This window comes from Rhinolophus sinicus, linkage group LG03 (genome assembly GCF_036562045.2).
Source record: "Rhinolophus sinicus isolate RSC01 linkage group LG03, ASM3656204v1, whole genome shotgun sequence".
Lineage (NCBI taxonomy): Eukaryota > Metazoa > Chordata > Mammalia > Chiroptera > Rhinolophidae > Rhinolophus > Rhinolophus sinicus.
The window spans coordinates 109,493,441-109,514,434 of NC_133753.1; the positions used below are offsets into that span (position 1 = coordinate 109,493,441).

The 20,994-nt window shown below is 44.2% G+C and overlaps 1 protein-coding gene across 1 annotated transcript; it reads left to right on the forward strand.

Moving 5' to 3' along the window:
• The first annotated feature begins 9,003 nt into the window (after window positions 1-9,003).
• On the forward strand, window positions 9,004-12,234 carry LOC109439763 (granzyme B). The gene is given in 6 exon segments (XM_074326718.1): window positions 9,004-9,241; window positions 10,197-10,344; window positions 10,866-11,001; window positions 11,207-11,285; window positions 11,288-11,463; window positions 12,090-12,234. Coding segments are annotated over 6 exon segments (873 nt in total). The 5' UTR covers window positions 9,004-9,051; the 3' UTR covers window position 12,234.
• The last annotated feature ends 8,760 nt before the right edge of the window (window positions 12,235-20,994 follow it).

Genomic DNA, 20,994 nt, shown 5'->3' on the forward strand with positions numbered 1-20,994 from the left:
TATTGACTATGGTATATCCCCATAATAGAGTATGATACAAACACAAAATATGACCTTTAGGAATCCTATAGAAAACTAGGCTAAAAACATTAATTGGCTACTTCCATTCTCTCATTACCAATGAAAGAAACTCATTAAAACATCAAGATAACACTTTATCCTTTTGGACTGGCAATGAATTCAAAGAATGACATATTCAGTATAGGCGCAGGTATGGAGAAACTGCCATACAGATATCTTGATATTGAATATATAAACTGGTACAATCTTTTTTTTTTCCCTCCTTCTTCCGCATACCACCACCTCCACTCCAGTTCAAGCCATTATTTCTCAGTCTAGTTGTGTAGGACACAGTTCGCTGGCCCATGCAGGTATTATGAGCCTTGCGCTGCTCTCCCCCCAACCCCCCCCCCCAGGCAGTCAATCACTACTCCTGGGTTGGCCACTCACAGCAGCTCACGGCAGCTCTCGCCGGCTGCCAGCCACTGGCTGCAGGCCACTCACGTCGGCACACGATAAGCCATGGCACCTCATGCCAACCTCCGGCTGCTCATGGCAGCCCACCTCCAGGGAGAGCTGTTGTTCACAATCTTAGCTATAGATGGTGCAACTCACTGGCCCATGTGGGAATCAAACCGGTGACCTCGGCGTTAGGAGCACGGCGCTCCAACCACCTGAGCCACCTGGCTGGCTCAGATACAATCTTCTTAGATAGCAACTGCTAATGTGTACAAGTTTTTAAAGATACAAGTATGATTTGAACTAGCAAACCCACTTTATGTATTTATCCTCAGAAAATGAGACAGGTACATAAAGATTATTAATTACAGTGCTGAACATACAAGCAAAAAAAGTGGGAACGATATTGCTATGAAGCAAAAGGAGAATCATTAAGGAAATTTTGGTAAGTTCACATTTCACATGCAGGTGACAAAATAGAAGCGGCCATTAAAATGATGATTACTATTTCCTGATAGTCATATATAACTAAGTAACAAAAGCAGGTGACAAAATCTTATGTATAGAAGCGTGAGGGAACCAAGATCGCAACAGAGATCATTCCTGACTTCGCTCCCCATGAAAAGAAGAACAACTAACAACTATTCACGAACAAGACACCACTGAAAACCTCCTAGACCACGGGAGTGAGGCTGAAGCACCCCGTGTACACAGAAAGGAACACGAGGAAGCCAGCTCAGTCTTTCCTCTCTCTGCCCACAGGAGGCTCCAGAGGCTTCTTGCGTGTAGTAACATCGCACCCAGGACATTGTCTCTTTTGGATGAAAAAATGGAACACTTCCAGGTTTTCACCAAGATCCTCAACTTCCTGCCCTGAAGAAAGAGATCAATGAGAGCAGACTCGACTGAGTTCCTTTTGTGACTGTCCATTTTCTTGAAGGAAGAGGCCAGACCTCCCCGAGTGGAGGCTGCCATGGCCAGAATAAATATCCATTTCTAGATGGGAATGACTGATTTCTCCTTTACATATTGAACAACAATCACTGGGTACCAGCTGTAGACCAGGCCTGCCTCTATTCCCTCTGCACACATGTCTCCCATTTTCTGCTTTCTTTCCCCCCCCCCCACCAATCCCCCACTTCCCACCACCTTTTCATAAACCCTTGCCATGTTATGTCCCAGCTTAACCTTTTCCCACACATCTTCTATGGCTGAACCCTCACATTTGACTTGTCACATTCGACTCCAGAGCAGCAGTGTATGGGATTGGAAATCAGTTTCCAGTTCTGTAGCCAGTGGAGCCCCACCTCTGGATGAAGGAGATGCAGGAGGAAAAACACAACCAGGGCCGCCATTTCTTTATGGTTTGCATCTAGGGTACTTTATGGGTATAAAGCTCAGTATAAACTCTGCCATGAAAGAGGTGCCACATTTCTTCATCTTCCTTAAATCACATCAGATCAAGGAGGCTCACATGGTGCCCGAAAACAATGGTGAACAGCCTTCCAACCCACAGGCCATCATGCTTGCTGCTACATCCTTGGTTTCCAAGCCCAGAGTGACCCTAAAAGTCATCCAGCTCTTAGCTTGCAGCCCTCACATGGTGAGACTCTTTGTTGACAGTGGGTTGTCCTGTGTCTGGGTCAGTCCAGCCAGGCATGCCAGCAGCCGTCCCCTCCTAGGTCTTGAGGCCAATCTGGGGTGCTTTTTTGAAGCTAGGCTCAGTGACAGTTGTAGATGAATTCTCTCCAACCAAAACACACACACACCAATACCAAATTCATGTTCACATGGGGCAATATCTCCTTCAGGGTTCCCATAACCCTCAAAGGCATGCCTTCTCACATCTTGTTACCCACAAAGACCTCTGTAGCAGAATAGCTTCATCTTGACCACTTTTGTAATGAGGTGAGAACAGCTGACTTCACACAGCTTCTGTTTGAGTGCTGGAAATCCTCCTGAAACAAAGATGGACTAAGATCGTGCTTAGAAAGGGAAAATGGAAAATGAAGAGATCAAAACAAAACCATGCAACTATACACCCAAGCACACATAAATATATGTATGCATATATACATGTGTGTATGTAATCATATAAAAATGTGTATATATAATAATATGTATATATGCATCTATGTACATAGGTATAAATATAGATATATAATTTCAAAAAGCTACATTGATACATATATAACCCACTTGAGGAAAGGTTTCTATGGTTAACAATGTTTAAAAAGCCTGTGCTATAGTCCAATCTTCTTTCACTAGATGAGAATAATGAGGCCCAGAAATTGGCAATTGAGCTACATAACTGAACAGGAGCCCATGGCTCCTAACCCCCAGGTCAGGGTCCTTCTGACGGAGCGATAAAGGTTCAGACCTGCGAAGGATGTAAAATGTGCTCTTGCCTACACCCATGATAACCTCACGGGGCCCCAGACTAAGAGGTTTCCCAACCTCTGCTGCAAAAATTCCCTGGAAAGAAAGCTTCTGGGCAACCTGAGCAGCCATTCCAACAGAAGTCTAAGTGTCAGAACTCTCTGTTTTGCTGAGCTAAAATGTGTCTGCTATGGCTTCCACCACTTCTTAGGGTAGTATAGAGGGCACCTTGCAGCTTGTCAGGCATGCATCGTGTGTGTGTGTGTGTGTGTGTGTGTGTGCACGTGTGTGTGTGTGCATGTGTGTGTGTGTGCGTGTGTGTGTGCGTGTGTGTGTACAAACTTTCCATACCCATGTGACCTTGGGCACATCACTTAGTATCTCTGAGGCTGTTTCATTTGAAAATATGATTAATGAAAATGCCCATGCAGAAGGTGGAAAGTTCAAAGAGATAACACATGTAAATTGTATATGCTTTGGAACACAGTAAGGTACGGATTCATATTAATGCCCTTTGCCTTTCCTGTTCCCTGATTTCCCCCATGCTGTATTGTGTTTAAAAACAAAAAAACAAAAAAGAAGCTTCCAAACGTCACCCTCAAATTGTTTGAAGGTAGCTGGGATGCACACCCACCTCCCAGCTCTCTTTTCCCTGCATGAGTCAGCTGGGAGTTGACTTATGACTGAAGACCCTCTCCTCTGAGACACTCAGCAAACCCCAGGGTAGACACCTTCTTGAGACCAGACTTTCCCCTTCCATGTGTTATAATCTCTATGGGGTCAAGAAAAGAGCCTGAACCTCTACTCCTGTGAGATTGTGGCAAAGATGAGATTTCTGGGAGAATGGGACCAAGCCACAGACACAAACCAATGCTAGTCCCACTGATTCTGGTCCCCATTATGTCCTCAGGGGTTACCAAGTACTGCTACGCATAGGTACTTATGTGGAGGTATTTAAGGTGCTTGTAGCTGCACAACCAGTCTTAGCATATGATGCTAAAGGGACCAGAGGGCTGACTCCTAAAAGCCTTAAAGGTAGAGTTCAATGCCTTGGTGAATTGTCCATGGTCCAATAATAGATTGATCCTCAGTCTTCCAGGCTTAAAAACCTGAGACAAGGGAACATAAAAAATGTCTACAATTTTGCAATCACATGATGGAGGTGCTGGCAAATGACTCAGCATAGAAAACACAGAGAGACTAATATAGTCATTGGTGTTACAGTGAATCTCCTGCCACGTTTCCATTGGTAAAATGCTCTCAGAGGCCCAACAGGTCTCTACAATACTTCATTTCTCATGAGTAGATGGAAAAGCTGTCTGGGACGGTCCTGATCGTCTGCTTTGTTCACATATGGTTCCAGTGTTGCTTCCTAGTATTCAGTCAAAAACAGAGGAACTTAGTAGCAGAGGGGTAACTACAACTAGGATATGTCATAGCAAGATTGGAGAACAGAGAGGGGATGTGACACAAAAATTCTTAGGTGTGAATTGCATTTCCAAATGTAACAGTTTGTTACATCTGACCCAAGCTGTGAAATAGAAAGACCCACCTGTTTTGCAATCATCTCCTAGAGGTTCTGGTAAATGATTCAGCAGTTTTCCTCTGACCTACCCCAAACCAAACCAATAGTCACATCCCGTACACACATGGTGAGAAAGTGCACACCACTAGCCCCTGAGCAAGATGGGAATAGAAAGAACCCATTTGCTCCAGAAGGGGAAGGTATGAAATTTAGGCCTTGTGGAAACAAAATGCTTTGAGGAAAAAGAAATGGCCTTGGTGGGCAAAGTTCCTGGGGAGATAAAGATCCTTACGGGAGGGAGTTGGGGAGGGGGGGTCTTGAATGTGATCTAAGGTCACCTCAAATGCAACTTCACAACCCAAAACATCACTACTTTCCAATTCTCTCCCACCCAGAAGAGCGGTCAACAGCAACTGACTTTTCTGGGCCTGCATTGTTCCACTGATCCCCAGCTCGGTGGGGACGGGTACACTGTCCTGCCCAAGCCCACTTCTCCTCCCATTCCTCTAGAGTCATCTTTCCACTCATCACACCAGACATTTACACACTCCAGAGTTTTACTGAATTACCCCCAATCCAACTTACAGACCTTGTTTATTCTTGGTGGCTGAGCAACGACTGGTGTAGGCAACAGGGAAAAATCAAAGGGTGTTCTGGTTGATGCCAAAACTCTGCAAATCTCACAGATGTATATCTGTCCTATAGACATTTTGTCTCCCATCCCCGCCCTCTCTCCCCCATCCTTCTACTACCCAGGCCAGGTGGAAGAACAACCCTCACCGCTTCAACACATACCTAGGTTCTCCTTCACTGACAGGTCTCTCTCTCTCAAAACTGTTTTTGATGTGAACACCCCAGAAATTATGTGACTATCATCCCAGCCTCCTGATAGCAATGCAGACATAACCCTTAACTGAAGCAGGAATATCTTCTCAACAGCACGGCTGAGTCTCATGGTCAAACGAAATCAGCTAGGGCCAAGTTTCAGTCCCTTATGCCTCTAGGTTCTGATTTTAGGTATAACTTAAAGAGAATGAACAGGCTCAGGGAAGTTGGCTGACAGCGGCAGCCTCAAATGCCATGTGCGAGTGTGGCAATGTCATGTGATTCTGCCATTGTCATTGCCTACAAGGAATGGGCCTGCCCACTTCCAATAAGTAGTAGATGTGATTCAGTGAGAGGCCAAGGCCCAAGGGAATTGTCCCTCATGGGCCAGGCATGACATTCTCCTGCACTTTGAGGAAGAACAGCAGGGGAATAAAGGATAAGAGCAGAAGAATGTGATCCAAATGACCTTTTCTGTCACAATATTGTAGCCACTGAGGTGCCTTTCTCTTCTAAGAGAACCAGAGTCCCACATTAGAGATATAGACAGAAACTTTTATTCTTCAATACCCACTTAATTTTTCCCCAGATTCTTTGAACAAAATAAGAAATGATGGTGTTTATAAATCTGTGGATAAGATCACAGACTATGAAATCACATCCCTGCATTCTAATCTCCATTCTGATGAGCTGAATTATATAGAACAAGGCCCTTACCTTCTCAGTGTCTTGCTTTCTCATTTATGAATTGGAAGAAAATCAGTAGCTAGCTCAGAGGGTGGACTGAGGATCTACGGTCAGTGATCAATACATAGCCATCATTGAGATGTTAAATATTATTTTCACATTTGTTCAACAAACTAATCATATCTTCTTTTCCAGATGTTTATTATTATTAATACACATGTTTATTAATAATGTTCATTATTAATTTTTATTTAGACACAGATGCTTAAATTTATAGGTCACAAATGGATTCCACCATCTTTTAGTCTGACGTTTAGTCACATCTAGGAAGAAATATATTCTCCCCAGTGAGGCTTTCTCCAGATTTTTCATTGGGAAGTTTCCTGTTTCACACTCTTTTCCACATGTCACCGCAGTAAGCTTTCCTCTACCTTAAATTGGTATTTCTACTTCTGGATTTGGGAGAACTTTCCTACACAGCCTTGGGCATTTGACTAGCCATTACAGTTTAAAGAAAAATTTCCCTGAACTCCCCAACCCTCTCCATTTTCAGCCTAGCATGTCAAGGTGGCTGTGTTGGGGGCCCCAGCCCAACTCTCAAAGAACCAATCCAAACAGTGACGGGGGATAGGAATGAGGATTGTGAGATAGGTCAACATATCTCCAAAAAAGATAGACAAATGACCAGCAAACACAGAAAAATGTGTTAAATCTCATTAGTCATTAACAGAATGTAAATCAAAACCACAATGAGATACCACTTCATAACTACTAGAATGGCTATAATCAAAACATGAAAAATAACAAGTGTTGACAAGTTTGTGGGGAAATAGAAACACTTGTACATTCCTGGTGAGAATATAAAATAGTGCAACCACTGCAATAAACAGTTCAGTGATACCTCAAAATCTTAAACACAGGATTACCGTACGACCCAGCAGTTCCCTCCTAGGTACACAGGTGTATCCAAGGGAAATGAAAACATGTCATCCACACAGAAGTCTGTTCACAATATTTATAGCAGCATTAGTCACAAGAGCCAAAAAGTACAAACAACCTAAATGTTTATTAACGGTTAATGGAGAAATTGTGCCATATACATGCAATGGAATACTATTTGGCCATAAAAAAGGAAAAAAAATACTGATACATGCTACAGCTTGGATGAACCTCAAAATCATTATGCTAAGTGAAGGAAGCCAGACACAACAGGTCACATTGTATGGCTCATTGAACTATCCAGAATATGCAAATCCATAGAGACAGAAAGAAGATTAGTGGCTGCCAGGCTTGGGGGGGCGGGTGGGAGAGGGAGACTGGGAAGTGATTCAGTGCCCAAGTTAACGCACAACTTAATGGGTCCACAGCTCAATGGGTATGGACAAAATGTTTTCATGGAGTCATGGAAAATCTTTAAAACTAAAGAGAGGAGGTAGTTGCATGCACTAAATGCCACTTAATTGTACACTTTCAAATAGTTAATTTTAAGTTACATGAATTTCACCTCAATTTTTAATAAAGGTCATAACATAGTCTTCCGTTTAGCATAATCCCTTTTAAATTTTAAAAATGAAGATATAAATGAGGGTAAAATATATTAGATCAAGATATTAAAGATGATTATCAATGAATAATCAGAAACCAGATCATTTTCATTGTTTCTCTTGATAGAATTATTTGTTTAATTTTCCAATAATTCCAGAAATTAATTCCAGGCTCATTTTTTAATAACTAGTAAAGAGAGACTATAGTATTATTGAATAATAGATTTTTAAGATATGGGGGAAATGCTTACATCGTAGGGTTAACTGAGGATAAAAGAATATTGCATTGTATATATAATATGATCCCATGTATTTAAAATGCACTTCTTATAGTAACAGTCTATGTGTGGGAGATAGGCAAATGAGTGATACTTTTCCTGTCTACTCTTCCAAATTTTCTTAATGAACGTATAGTACCACCATAATCACAGAAGTATTTTTATCTTTAGAATGTCTACTACTAGGCAAGCTAAATTCAAAAAGGTGGAGTATGATGAGGAGAACATTTACACTGAAATTATGCATTTTGATACATAATAGTCCTCATAGAAAAATTGTAAACACAGAAAATGCAAAGATGGAAATTTAAATTACCAGAATCTAACCACTCAGAGATACTTAGTTGTTCTTTGCACAGAATTGGGCTTGGGTTGGGCTGTTCAGAAACAAAGGTCCATTACAGTATAGTGAAGTCATCAGCATAATTTGTTTATCAAGTGGGAACCTATTATGTGTCAAGCCTGCTATTTCAGAAGTGTGGCTCTCTGGACAGAGGACAGCGAACACTAACAGGACAATTACTGACATCTGGTTGCCCAGCACGCTTTCCCACTTCACGTGGTATTGGCAGTTTAGCAATCTGAACTTCCTTTGGGAAACCAGCCGTTTCCCAGTCTTAGTTCTAGTTCGAGTGGCTTGAGTGAGACCAACCCCAGCCTACCCAAAATAGGAATGACCTAGGCTTAAGTCAATCAGTGGATTCAACTTGTAGGGCCACAGAGATTCATTACTTTAGGCCAATACACATCAAGTGCAGGACTTTTGTTAAAAATATTGACAGGAGAGATGGACTCTATCTCGCTGAGCTTTTGCAAATTAACAGGAGATGTTAAAAATCCCTAGGAAGGAAGCTGTGGTGATGAATGAGCTGCTGTATCGTCTTAGTAGATGAGGTCCATGCTCTCTCACTGTCTTGTGCATCCCTCCACCATGGCCCTTCCCATACAGTACTCTGGTCACTGATGTTTCTGTCTCCTCCACCAGATGGCCAGCTCTGTAAGGGAAGGAGACACAGCTCCAGTACGTTTCATCGTAGCACAGAGAAGGGCCTAAACACACATCTGTAAAAGAAATTATCTAGATGGACTTGGTAGCATGGAAATAAGGCATTGGTGGTTCTATCACTGGGGACTCAGGTGTCAGGGTTCCTGCACCTCTACTGGTCAATACCACATCCTACAGTCCCACCTCAGACCCTTGGGTTCCTGCTCTGGGCTAGAACACAATGTCTGCTCTGAGTCATCAGCTGTGGGTACTGATGTGGTCTATGCTTAATTCTCACACAACCACACAGAGAACGTCATGAGGCAGGAGGTTTGAGGGCGGGGAAGCTTTCATAGAGAGCCTTCTAGAATGAGGCACTGCAAAACCAGAGAGGAACTCGAGGTCCCTGAGACAACCTGCACCTCCTTTTTCTCCCAGGGGCTAAAAGAGCACATGAAAGAACACCAGCGATCCAAACTGGGTAGCTTTCCTGGGAAGATGTGGCCGTTCCAGCTCCTGCTTCTGCTGGCCTTTCTACTGCCCCCCAGGGCAGAGGCAGGTGAGTGACAATCCCCACTCTCGCTCCCACAGAGGGCGCAGACCTCTTCCCTTCTACACATTCCTGATCCATCTGTCCACCAGGAATGTTCTAAACCCCCGCTCCTGTCCCATCTCAGACCCCCAAGCATGATGCTGGAAAAGCTACCAGCATAAAGGCAGGGGAGAAGGCTGTTCTCAAGAAAATCCAGTGGGTTCTATTTCCTCCCCAGGCCCTACCTTCACCATCTGGAAAGGGGAACTTTCCTAGAAGTACCTGGCTGAGGGTGTAAAACTGGACAGCAGTCCCGGCTTACATGTCTGGGATGAGACAGGTGCTCTCCTCAGTGTCTGCTTAGGAAGGAAGCCCAGAGCTCAGCACACCCCAGAGTTACTTGGGTCCCTATCCCCTGAAGAGTGCTGTTGCCTTAGCTCAGTCCCAAGGCCCCTCATTCCCTTTCTCCAATTCTGCTTTTCTTCCCAGGCCTTTAGCAGCTCCCCTCTTCAAGGATGGGCCACTGAGTTTGGCACCAACTTCTCTGCGTTCCTGAATCGCACAGCACTGCCCCTACCAAACCTCCTCAAGAGGTCCATTGTTGGCTTCATGCAGCCAATGAACACTTATTGGGCATAAACCCAGATCCCTGAACTTAAGTCTGGCCACTAGATAGCAGTATTGTTCTGGACTTCACGGGACCACAGAGCCTCAGAAACTCACTTGAAACCAAGCAATGTCCAGAGACAAATTTTCGGAGCCTCTAGGACTTTGCTGTCCCAAAGGTAGTTCTGCTCACCTCCAACTAACTGTGGAGAAAAACTCATAGACAAAGCCCGCTGCTCTTCCCTTTTGAAAGAGAAATGTGAGACGCTCGAGCTCGAGACCAGCCGAGGCTCCCGTCCCCAGCAGTTTAGAGTTAAGTCAGTATCTTCCTGGTGACTCAGTGAGTGCACAGAAGCACAACAAACTTTTCCTTCAGAGGAGATCATCGGGGGACATGAGGCCAAGCCCCACTCCCGCCCCTACATGGCCTACATTCAGTTTCTGGATAAGGGAACACAGAAAAGATGCGGAGGTGTCCTTGTGCGAGAGAACTTTGTTCTGACAGCTGCTCACTGCAGCGGAAGGTGAGGGGCAGCAGCAAGCCTACTCCCCCCCCGCCCCCAGACACCTACAGGGTCCCCTGTCCTTCCCCAGGGGCTGCAGCCCAGGTGAACTCCCGGCTCCTGCTAACTCAAGTCCACAAGAGCTCTTCACAGGAGCTATCTGAAAGAATGAATGGGAGATGAAAAGCTGAGAAATAAGACAGGCAAGCTGGGTGAGAGGTGAGAACAAGTAGCAAGCTGAGAAGAGAGGGACCACACTGGCCAAATCCAGCAATGGTGGAGGAGAAAGTGTGCATTAGGGTAAACATGCAAACTCAGGCAATGTCAAGATACTGCCTGAGGGCAAGAGACAGCTCCCAGAAGCCCTACCCTCAGTGTCCTTCAGAAGCAGAGAGGACACTCAGCTCCTAGCCCTCCTGTTGCCTCAATTTCCCCTAACTGCAGCCCTGGCCCACCTCAGCTGTCACCTACCCTTCACGGCTCATGGGCTGTATGTCCTGAGACCCCACGCCCCCCACACTCCCACTCTGCTCTTTGTGCAGCTCAATCAATGTCACCCTGGGGGCCCACAACATCAAGAAACAGGAGAAGACCCAGCAGGTCTTCCAGGTGACAAAAGCCATCCCCCACCCAGACTATAATCCCAAGAAAATCTCCAATGACATCATGTTACTGCAGGTAAGGAAACCTCCTCCTGCGTTTGCTCTCCAGGGTCCAGATTGTTTCAATTCTCACTGTGACCTCTTCCTTCCATCTTGCCCATCCTAGCCACCTGACTAGTCTCATTGCCCCGGGGGGGGGGGGGGGAGACAATGCAGCCCCATCGCATGTCCAGGCCCTGGGTCACTGGCTGCCCTGGGCTGTCTTGCCTCTTCCTCATCAGCTAAAGGAAAATATCAAGCTGACTAAAGCTGTGAAGTCCATCCGCCTACCCAGGGGCAAGGTCTCGGTGAGGCCAGGCAGAAGTGCAGTGTGGCCAGCTGGGGACAGGTCACCACAATGGGCACGTTAGCAAACACTCTACAGGAAGTGGAGCTGACTGTGCAAGAGGATTGGGAGTGTGAAAGCTACCTACAAAACTATTATGACCCGGCCATTCAACTCTGCGTGGGGAACCCGACAGAAAAGGCTTCCTTTCAGGTGAGATTGAGCGTGGCTAACTTGGATCTGGGGAGAGAGCTGTTTGGGGAAGGATGGGGATGTGGAGACCCAAGGAGTGGGGAACTCTCCACCCGTCAGCCTGTGATCTTTCTCCACAGAAGGACAACGGAGAGCAGCCAGAGCTGGGGAGAAATAGGGCCTCTGAGAACCAACCAAAGGCCCCTGATCAATCTATACATGGTCCTCCTCCAGAGGATGATTCTGTAATTCTCTGGCACACACTGAGGCACAGCGCTTGTATAACTGTGCTCCCTGCGTGAGCAGAGTTGTCACCCACCCTGGATAACATGGATAACAGGCTCGTCCTCCATGCTAAGTGTCAGCCCCAGCCGCCTGCTTTCATGTCCTTACACAGTAGACGAGCCACAGTCCCACGGCACCTGTAGAGGAAGAGCATCCGGGATCTGGGAGAGGAGAGGGAACTGACACCTGGGGTGAAGTGAAGCTGTGACAATGTCCAAGCTGAGGGTCCCACAGTGGCCTGCCGCCCTCTGATCTCCCACATGGCAGCCACGCGAGGTGGCCTTCTCTGAGAGGGGGCGTGGGATGGCAGAGAGGGCAGGACCAGGAGAAGAGCTGCTCAGTCCCCCCCCGTCTGTCTGCAGGGAGACTCCGGGGGCCCTCTCGTGTGCCAACGTGTGATCCAGGGAATCGTCTCCTACGGAAGAAAAAATGGGACATCTCCCCGGGCCTACACCAAAGTCTCACGTTTCATGCCCTGGATAAAGGAAACCATGGACAAAGCCTGACTTCAGGAACCACAATGTCTTCTCGGCGAATCCAGAATCACACTGAGGGGTGGAGAGGGCAGGTGGTGCCAGCACCCTAATAAATGCCTCTTAGCTGAGTGGGAAGAGCTGGTTTCTTGTTTATTCGTTGACATGATTCACAGCACCAGCTGTATGCGTAGATGGCCAAGGGAGCAATTCTACTGTTTTCTGCTTCCTCTTCTTCCCCATGCCCCCACCATCTCCCCAAACCCCATGCAAGCAGTTACCCAGCTCCTTCTTACCCACACCTGTACCTCCAGGGCTGCCCTGTGCCAGGGCTGAAGCTGAGCTCCATCAGGAGAAAACGGGAGTCTCTCGGGTGCTGGGGCTCAGCTTGAACTGCTTACCTCCTTCCCCTGTGTGACATGGCAGAGAGGAAGGGGTAACACCCTGTGCATTGGACGCCAAGCCTGGGGCTGCAGCTTAAGGGCATCGTCCCCCCACACCAAGGACGGGAAAACCCTCCTGAGCAGAACATTCACTCCCACAGCCAGGGACGCTGGCAGAGTTGAGGGGGCGAGGGGCCTTGAGAAGCTCTCATTCTCACCAAGGCTCACTCTTTCCTTCCCTACTCTGTCCTCCTCTGGAGCTCAGAGCACAGCTTGGCCTCCAGGACCCTGATGTCCCTCCTTCTCCATCCTGCTTACCATTGAGAGGTCTCAGAGTCTACCAACTCCTGTCCCCTCCAGACCACAGATCTGAGGTGGCCACTTCCCATGTCCCTCCCACCTAGGACATCCAGAGCTGCGTGTGCAGAACAGGGTCTCACCACGGAGATGTCTGCCCAGCTAACACCCTGACAGAGGGTGATCAGAGGCCCCAGGCCTGTGCCTGCACCAGGCAGGACCCCTGGAGGACAGGGCTGGCAGGATGTCTCTCCAGAACCCTTGCCCTCATCCCCCACCCCGACAGGGTCAGCTCAACCCCTCACATCCAGCCCAGTGTCCCACATGTGCTCAGAGGCTACTGGCCTCCTGGTCACTCGGTAGCCTTAGTCCCTGTCAGCCTGCTCCCCTGAGTCACTGCTGGCCTCTAGGCTAAGACTCCCTGCTGGGCCATCTCGACATTTTCAGTTAGAAAGGACTCTGCTCTGCAGAAGGACTGCAAAGCACAGTGTTTTCTATCGATCAACAGACACGTGCTGATGGAGCACCTACTACGGGCCAGGCGTTGAGGACGTACAGTGAACATAATACAGGTTCTGTCACCCAAACGCAAAAGAAAATGACAGTGTTGGCTTTTATCCAAATCATCCAATGCCCTCTCCTCCTTCACATGCGTCCACGTGGCCTAGGTCTATGTGGGAAGCCTACAGGAGGGAAGCATTGGTATTTAGTTTTATTTCAGCTTACACCCTGAACGAGTTTTATCACATGTGACAGTAGAACACAGTGCAGGGGACTGGGAATGACTTCAGTCCTTAATTCCTAGATGTGAAGTTGTCAAACTGTTCACTGGAACATCCTCTTCACCCAGGGGAGAGGGCAGCAGGCAGGTGGGGCAGCCTCATTTTCGTTTGCTTTCAAAGTAGCAGGTGTGAATGTCATTGTACAGATTCAAAGGGTAGGAAAACCTGGTTGCATACCTGCTAGAAGGCAGTGAGAGTCTGACTTTAAACCCCCACCCGATTGGACGGGCCAGAAACATGATCCCTGTCATGACTGCAAGCTCCGGCTTTTGTAGAATCAGGAGGGTCACATAGTCTGGAAAATGGAGGAATGCCTCTGCTGCTTAATCCGTCATGGTTACTGCTGCATCCATGGTATCTAAGACTATCTAGACACTTCAAGGTCGGAAAGTTCTTGGCTCAGAGGCCACACTTATTTATCTCTAGAAAGATATTTTGGCTGAGCCAGGTTCTCCCTGTGCTGGGCTCACCCCACCCGACCTTCCCAGCAGCCATCCCTCCATGTCTTGCCACTATCGTGGGGCACTGCCTGACAGCTGAGCATAAGTGCCAGCTCTGAGCTAAATCCCTCCTGCCCCAAATACACAAAACACTACACTCTCTTCGTGGGGTAAATACTCTGAGATGGCCTAACTCTCAAAGGCCCATGTGGCTTCTCACATCTTGTTGCACACAAAGCACGCAGCAACACATCACAGAATGACCTTGGGCACTTTACAAGGAAGAACAGTATTGTCACACAGCTACTGATTTTCAGCTGAAAAACTCCCCACATCTAACGCTTGCTAAGGGCCTGGCGCCTTGATTGAAAAAGAAGAAAGGAAAACATAGAATGCAAAGCAAAAGTAGTATTTTAAAAAGTTGCCAAGCCTCATACTGGTTTAGATACAACATTTACTTTGAGGAAATAATTCTGTGGTTTAAAACAACTTCTTTTTTTTTAAATTAATGTTTATTGATGTGACAATTGTTAGTAAAGTTACATAGATTTCAGGTGTATAATTCTGTATTACATCATCTATAAATCCCATTGTGTGTTCATGACCCAGAGTCAGTTCTCCTTCCATCACCATATATTTTATCCCCTTTACCCTCATCTACCACCCTTACACACCCCTTTCCCTCTGGTAACCACTAAACTATTGTCTGTGTCTGTGAGTTTTGTTTCTCATTTGTTTGTCTTGTTCTTTTGTTGTTTTTGGTTTATATACCACAAATCAGTGAAATCATATGGTTCTTGTTTTTTCTCTGACTTATTTCACTTAGCATTATAATCCCAAGATCCATCCATGTTGTCACAAATGTTCCTATATCATCTTTTCTTACTGCCGATTAGTATTCCATTGTGTATATGTACCACAACTTCTTTATCCATTCATCTATCAAAGGACATTTTGGTTATTTCCATTTCTTGGCCACCGTAAATAAGGTTGCAACGAACATTGGAGCACACGTGTCTTTATGGATAAATGTTTTCAGGTTTTTTTTGGTAGCTACGCAGGAGAGTGATTGCTGGGTCTTAGGGGAATCATATTCGTAATTTTTTGAGGAACATCCACACTGCCTTCCATAACAGCTGTACCATTCTGCATTCCCACCAACAGTGTAGGAGGGTTCCTTTTTCTCCACAGCCTCTCCAACACTTGTTACTATTTGTCTTGTTGATGATAGCCATTCTGACTGGGGTGGGTGATATCTCATTGTGGTTTTTATTTGCATTGCTCTAATGATTAGTGATGTTGAGCATTTTTTCATATGTCTATTTGCCATTTGTATGTCCTCTTTGGAGAAATGTCTCTTCCGGTCCTCTGCCCATTTTTCAACTGGGCTGATTGTTTTTTTGTTGTTGAGTTGCATGAATTCCTTGTATATTTTGGAAATTAGCCCTTATTGGAGGCACTATTTGCAAAATCTTCTCCAGTTCAGTTGGTTGCGTCTTTATTCTGTCAATGGTTTCTTTTGCTGTGCAGAAACTTTTAAGTTCATATAGTCCATTCATTTATTTTAGCTTTTACTTCCCTTGCCTTTGAGTCAATTTCATAAAATGCTCTTTGAACCCAAGGTCCATAAGTTTAGTACCTATGGTTTCTCCTATGCAGTCTATTCTTTGAGGTCTTATGCTTAAGTCTTTGATCCATTTTGAGTTAATATTGGTACATGGTGACACATAGCAGTCCCGTTTCATTCTTTTGCACGTGGCTTTCCAATTCTACCAGCACCTTTTATTGAAGAGGTTGTCTTTTCTCCGTTTTATGTTTTTTGCTTCTTTGTCAAAAATTATCTGTCCATAGTTATGTGGTTTTATTTCTGGGTTCTCAATTCTATTCCATTGGTCTATGTGTCTGTTTTTCTGCCAATGCCATGCTGTTTTGATTATTGTTGCCCTGTAGTACAAGCTAAACTCAGGGAGTGTGATACCTCTAGCACTGTTCTTTTTTCTTAAGATTGCTTTGGTTATTCTGAGTCTTTTGTGGTTATGAATGATTTTTTGTTCTAGTTCTTTAAAAAATGCCATTGGGATTTTGATGGACATTGCATTAAATCTGTATATTGCTTTGGGTAATATGGCCATTTGAACTATGTTGATTCTTCCAACCCATGAGCACGGAACATCTTTCCATTTCTTTGTGTCTCCAATTTCTTTTAAAAATGTCTTGTATTTTCCAGCATGTAGGTCTTTCACATCCTTGGTTAAGTTTATTCCTAGGTATTTTATTCTTTTTGCTGCAATTGCAAAAGGAATTGTTTTTTTATATCTTTTTCTGAGATTTCATTGTTAGTATATAGGAATGCAATGGACTTTTGTACGTCGGTTTTGTAGCCAGCAACCCTACTATATTCGTTGATTGTTTCTAATAGCTTTTTGGTGGAGTCTTTAGGGTTTTCTATATATAGCATAATGTCAACTTCAAAGTGACAATTTAACTTCTTGATTCCCAATTTGGATGCCTTTTATTTCTTTCTCTTGCCTGATTGCTCTGGCAAGGACTTTCACTATGTTGAAAAGCAGAGGTGATAGAGGACAGCACTGTCGTATTCCTGAACGTAGAGCAAAGGGCTTCAGTTTTTCACTGTTAATTATGAGATTAGCTGAGGGTTTGTCATATATGGCCTTTATTATGTTAAGGTATTTTTCCTGCTATACCTATTTTATTAAGTGTTTTAATCATAAATGGATGTTGTATCTTGTCAAATGCTTTTTCTGCATCAATTGATATAATCATATGGTTTTTGTCCTTTATTTTGTTTATGTGATGTATCACATTGATGGATTTGCGTATGTTGAACCATCCTTGTGCCCCTGGTATTATTCATCACTTGGTCGTGATGAATAATCTTTTTAATGCATTGTTGCATTCGATTTGCTAGAATTTTGTTCAGGATTTTGGCATCTGTATTCATCAGAGATATTGGTCTGTAGTTTTCTTTTTTTGTGTTGTCCTTACCAGGTTTTGGTATCAGGGTAATGTTGGCCTCATAAAATGAGTTAGGGAGTACTGTCTCTTCTTCAATTTTTTCAAACAGTTTGAGCAGGATTGGTATTAGATCCTCTTTGAAGGTTTGGTAGAATTCACTAGTGAAGCCATCTGTTCCCGGACTTTTGCTTTTGGGAAGGTTTTGGATGACTGATTCAATTTTGTTACTGGTGACCGGTCTGTTTAGATTTTCCATTTCTTCACGGTTCAGCCTAGGAAGGCTATATGTTTCTAAGAACTTGTCCATTTCTTCTAGGTTATTGAATTTGGTGGCATGTAGTCCTTCATAGTATTCTTGGATGACCCTTTGTATTTCTGTGGTGTCTGTGATAACTTCCCCTTTTTCATTTCTGATTTTGTTAATTAGTGTCTTCTCTTTTTTTATCTTAGTGAGTCTAGCCAAGGGTTTGTCAATTTTGTTAATCTTTTCAAAGAACCAGCTCTTTGTCACATTAATTTTTTCTATTGTCTTTTTGTTCTCTATTTCATTTAGTTCTGCTCTGATTTTTGTTATTTCCTTTCTTCTGCTGACCTTGGGTTTCATTTGTTCTTCTTTTTCTAGTTCTTTAAGGTGTAACATGAGGTTATTTATTTGGGATTTTTCTTGTTTCTTGAGATAGGCCTGTAATGATATAAATTTCCCTCTTAAAACTGCTTTCGCTGCATCCCAAAAATTTTGGTAGGATGTATTTTCATTGTCATTTGTTTCTATGTATCTTTTGATCTCTCCTCTAATTTCTTCTTTGACCCAGTCGTTCTTTGAAAGTATGTTGTTTAATCTCCATGTATTTGTGGTTTTTCCTGCTTTCTTTTTGCAGTTCATATCCAATTTCAAAGCTTGGTATGATTTCAATCTTCTTAAATTTGCTGAGGCTAGTTTTATATCCCAATATATGGTCTATCCTTGAGAATGTTTCATGTATACTAGAAAAGAATGTATAGTGTGATGTTTTAGGATGAAGTGCTCTCTATATGTAAATTATGTCCATTTCATCTAATGTGTCTTTTAGGGCTGCTATTTCATTACTTATTTTCTGTTTGGATGATCTATCCATAGCTGTCAATGATGTATTTAGGTCCCCTAGTATAACTGTGTTTTGATCAATTTCTCCCTTTAATTCTGTTAGAAGTTGCTTGGTATACTTGTGCTCCCTGGTTGGGGGCATAAATATATTTTCTTGTTGTATAGTCCGATTTACCATTATGAAATGTCCATCTTTGTCTCTTGTTATCTTTTCACCTGAAGTCTGTTTCATCTGATATCATTATGGCTACACCTGATTTTCTCTGGGTACCATTTGCTTGGAGTGTCAATTTCCACCCTTTCACTTTGAGTCTATGCTTGTCCTTGTAGCTGAGATGTGTCTCTTGGAGACAGCATATGGTTGGGTTTAGTTTTTGATCCAATCTGCTACTCTGTGCCTTTTTATTGGTGAGTTCAGTCCATTTACATTTAGGGTGATTATTGATATGTGAGGATTTCCTGTCATTCTATCTTTAGTTTTCTGGTAAGGCTGTGTCTCCATTGTTTCTTTGCCTTTTGTTGTCTATTATTTCTGTGTGGTGGTATTCTATGATGTTTCCCTCTGTTTCTTTTTTATTACACTATGTATTTCAGTTCTGAATTTTTTAGTGGTTACCCTTAAGTTTATGTAAAGAAAGTTTGACATTTATAGTATTCCATTTTCTTCAGCATGCTTACGTTCTCCATTCCCATGTTCCAGTTCAGGCCTTTACTCTCTCCCTTTTTATGTTTTGGTTGCCACAAATTGTCCCTGTTGATGGTGGTCGAATAGCCTCCTTTAGTATTTCTTGTAGTGCAGGTCGTGTATTAGAAAATTCCCTCAGCTTCTGTATGTCTGGAAAGGTCTTTATTCCTCCTTCATATCTAAAGGATATCTTTGCTGGATATATTATTCTTGGCTCATAATTTCTCTCTTTCAATAGTTTGAATATTTGGTTCCACTCCCTCCTGGCTTGTAGAGTTTCTGCTGAAAAATCTGATGATAATCTAATGGGCTTTCCTTTGTAGGTTATCATCTTCTTATCCCTGGCCGGCTTGAGGATTCTTTCTTTGTCGTTGATCTTACACACCTTCAATACAATGTCCCTTGGAGAAGGTCTGTTGGGATTGAGGTAATTAGGTGTACTATTGGCTTCTTGGATTCAAGGATCCAGTTCTGTCCACAAGTCTCGGAAGTTCTCATCGACAATTTGTTTGAATATATTCTCTGTTCCTTCTCTCTTTCTTCTCCTTCTGGTATGCCCATTATTCTTATATTGCTCTTTCTGATGGAGTCAGAAAGTTCTTGTAAGTTCTTTCATTTCTTTTAAGTCTCAAGTCTCTTTCTTCTTCCATCTGTGTAATTTCCAGGTTTCTATCTTCGATGTCACTGATTCTTTCCTCCATCTGGTCAACTCTACTACCTAAGCTGGTTATTTCATTCTTAATTTCTTCTATTGAGTTCTTAATCTCCAGAAATTCTATTTGGTTCTTTTTAACATTTCAATCCCTTTGGTAAAATGTTCGTGTTGTTCTTTGATTGTGTTTCTGAGTTCATTAAACTGCCTTCTGTGTTTTCTTGCATCTCGTTGAGTTTTTCAGAACTGCAATCTTGAATTCTCTGTCATTTCACTCACATATTTCCATACCTTCAAGTTCATTATCTGGAGACTTTTCACTTTCTTTCTGAGCTGTCTTGTTGCCTTGGTTATTCATGGCAATTACTGATTTATTATTTCTCTTCCTAGACATCTACAGGAGTGGGTTCTGCAACAGGTTGATAGGACAAGATCTTTCTTTTGGTTTCCAGTTCGGGTGTGCAAAATGTTTTTTCTCTCCGAAAGCAGCGTTTTTTCACTCTTACACTGTAGTGTTATGTTTTCTCTACACTATTCCAGCTTCTCACACAATGGGGGGATTCCCTGGGAGATGGGCTTCTCCTCTGTTAATAGTTCGCCTGGGTCACAGGGCAGTCCGTGTGGGTATGCGGAGAGCTTTTGAAGGTCCAAAGCTCTTCCTGCACCTGATTCAGAGCCCGTATGTTTCAGCAGTTCTGTTTACTCCTGCAGGTATCCGCCCAGATAGGTGGGGCCAGGGGTGGGGTGAGTTGTGAGAGGTGGCCCAGAGCAATGGCGGCGACCACCACCACAGCCAATCCTGCTTTCACAGCTCCCTCCCCTTTGCCGGAACTAGTTGGGCTGCGAATTTGTGTCTGCGTTCCACATTTCTCAGAACAGCAAATATTCTGTTCTTTTGATCTGACACTGCTACTGTTCCTTTTCTAGCATCGGGCAAGTGGGGGTGGGGCGAGCTCTGGGAGGGTAGGGAGGACGGCTAGTCTCAGTGCCTAAGCCTTCCGTTCTCTGCTCGGCAGTGCGGGCTTAAACCACCATTTTCAGCCTTCTTCCCTCAGTCTTTTCTCCGAGGTCTCTGCCATGAGTGTTGGGTTCAGCCATGTTATATGTTGCCCCCTCACCCTATGGGCCTGGCGGAGCCCTAGCAGTCCGAGTTCTTCCCTCTCCCGCAGCTGCGGTAGTTCCGGAAGCAGAAGCTCGGTGCACTGAGCTGGGTCTGTGTCCCCCGTCCAGCTGCCTCCGTCTCCGCACTTCTCCCTTCCCTCTGCCTCAGCTCACGTGATTCAGCCACCTTTAGGTGAATTCAGTAGTGGGCCTCTTCCTCTTGCCTGTCTGCTGTGCAGAGTCCTTTGTGGAGTTATAGTTTTAAATTTGTTGTAAATTCAGGAGCTTATCAGAGGCTCCCCTCACGCCGCCAATTTGATGACGTTCTCCCAAATTTTCCTAATGAACATACATTACCACTATAATCAGAGAGGTATTTTATTTTTAAAATACT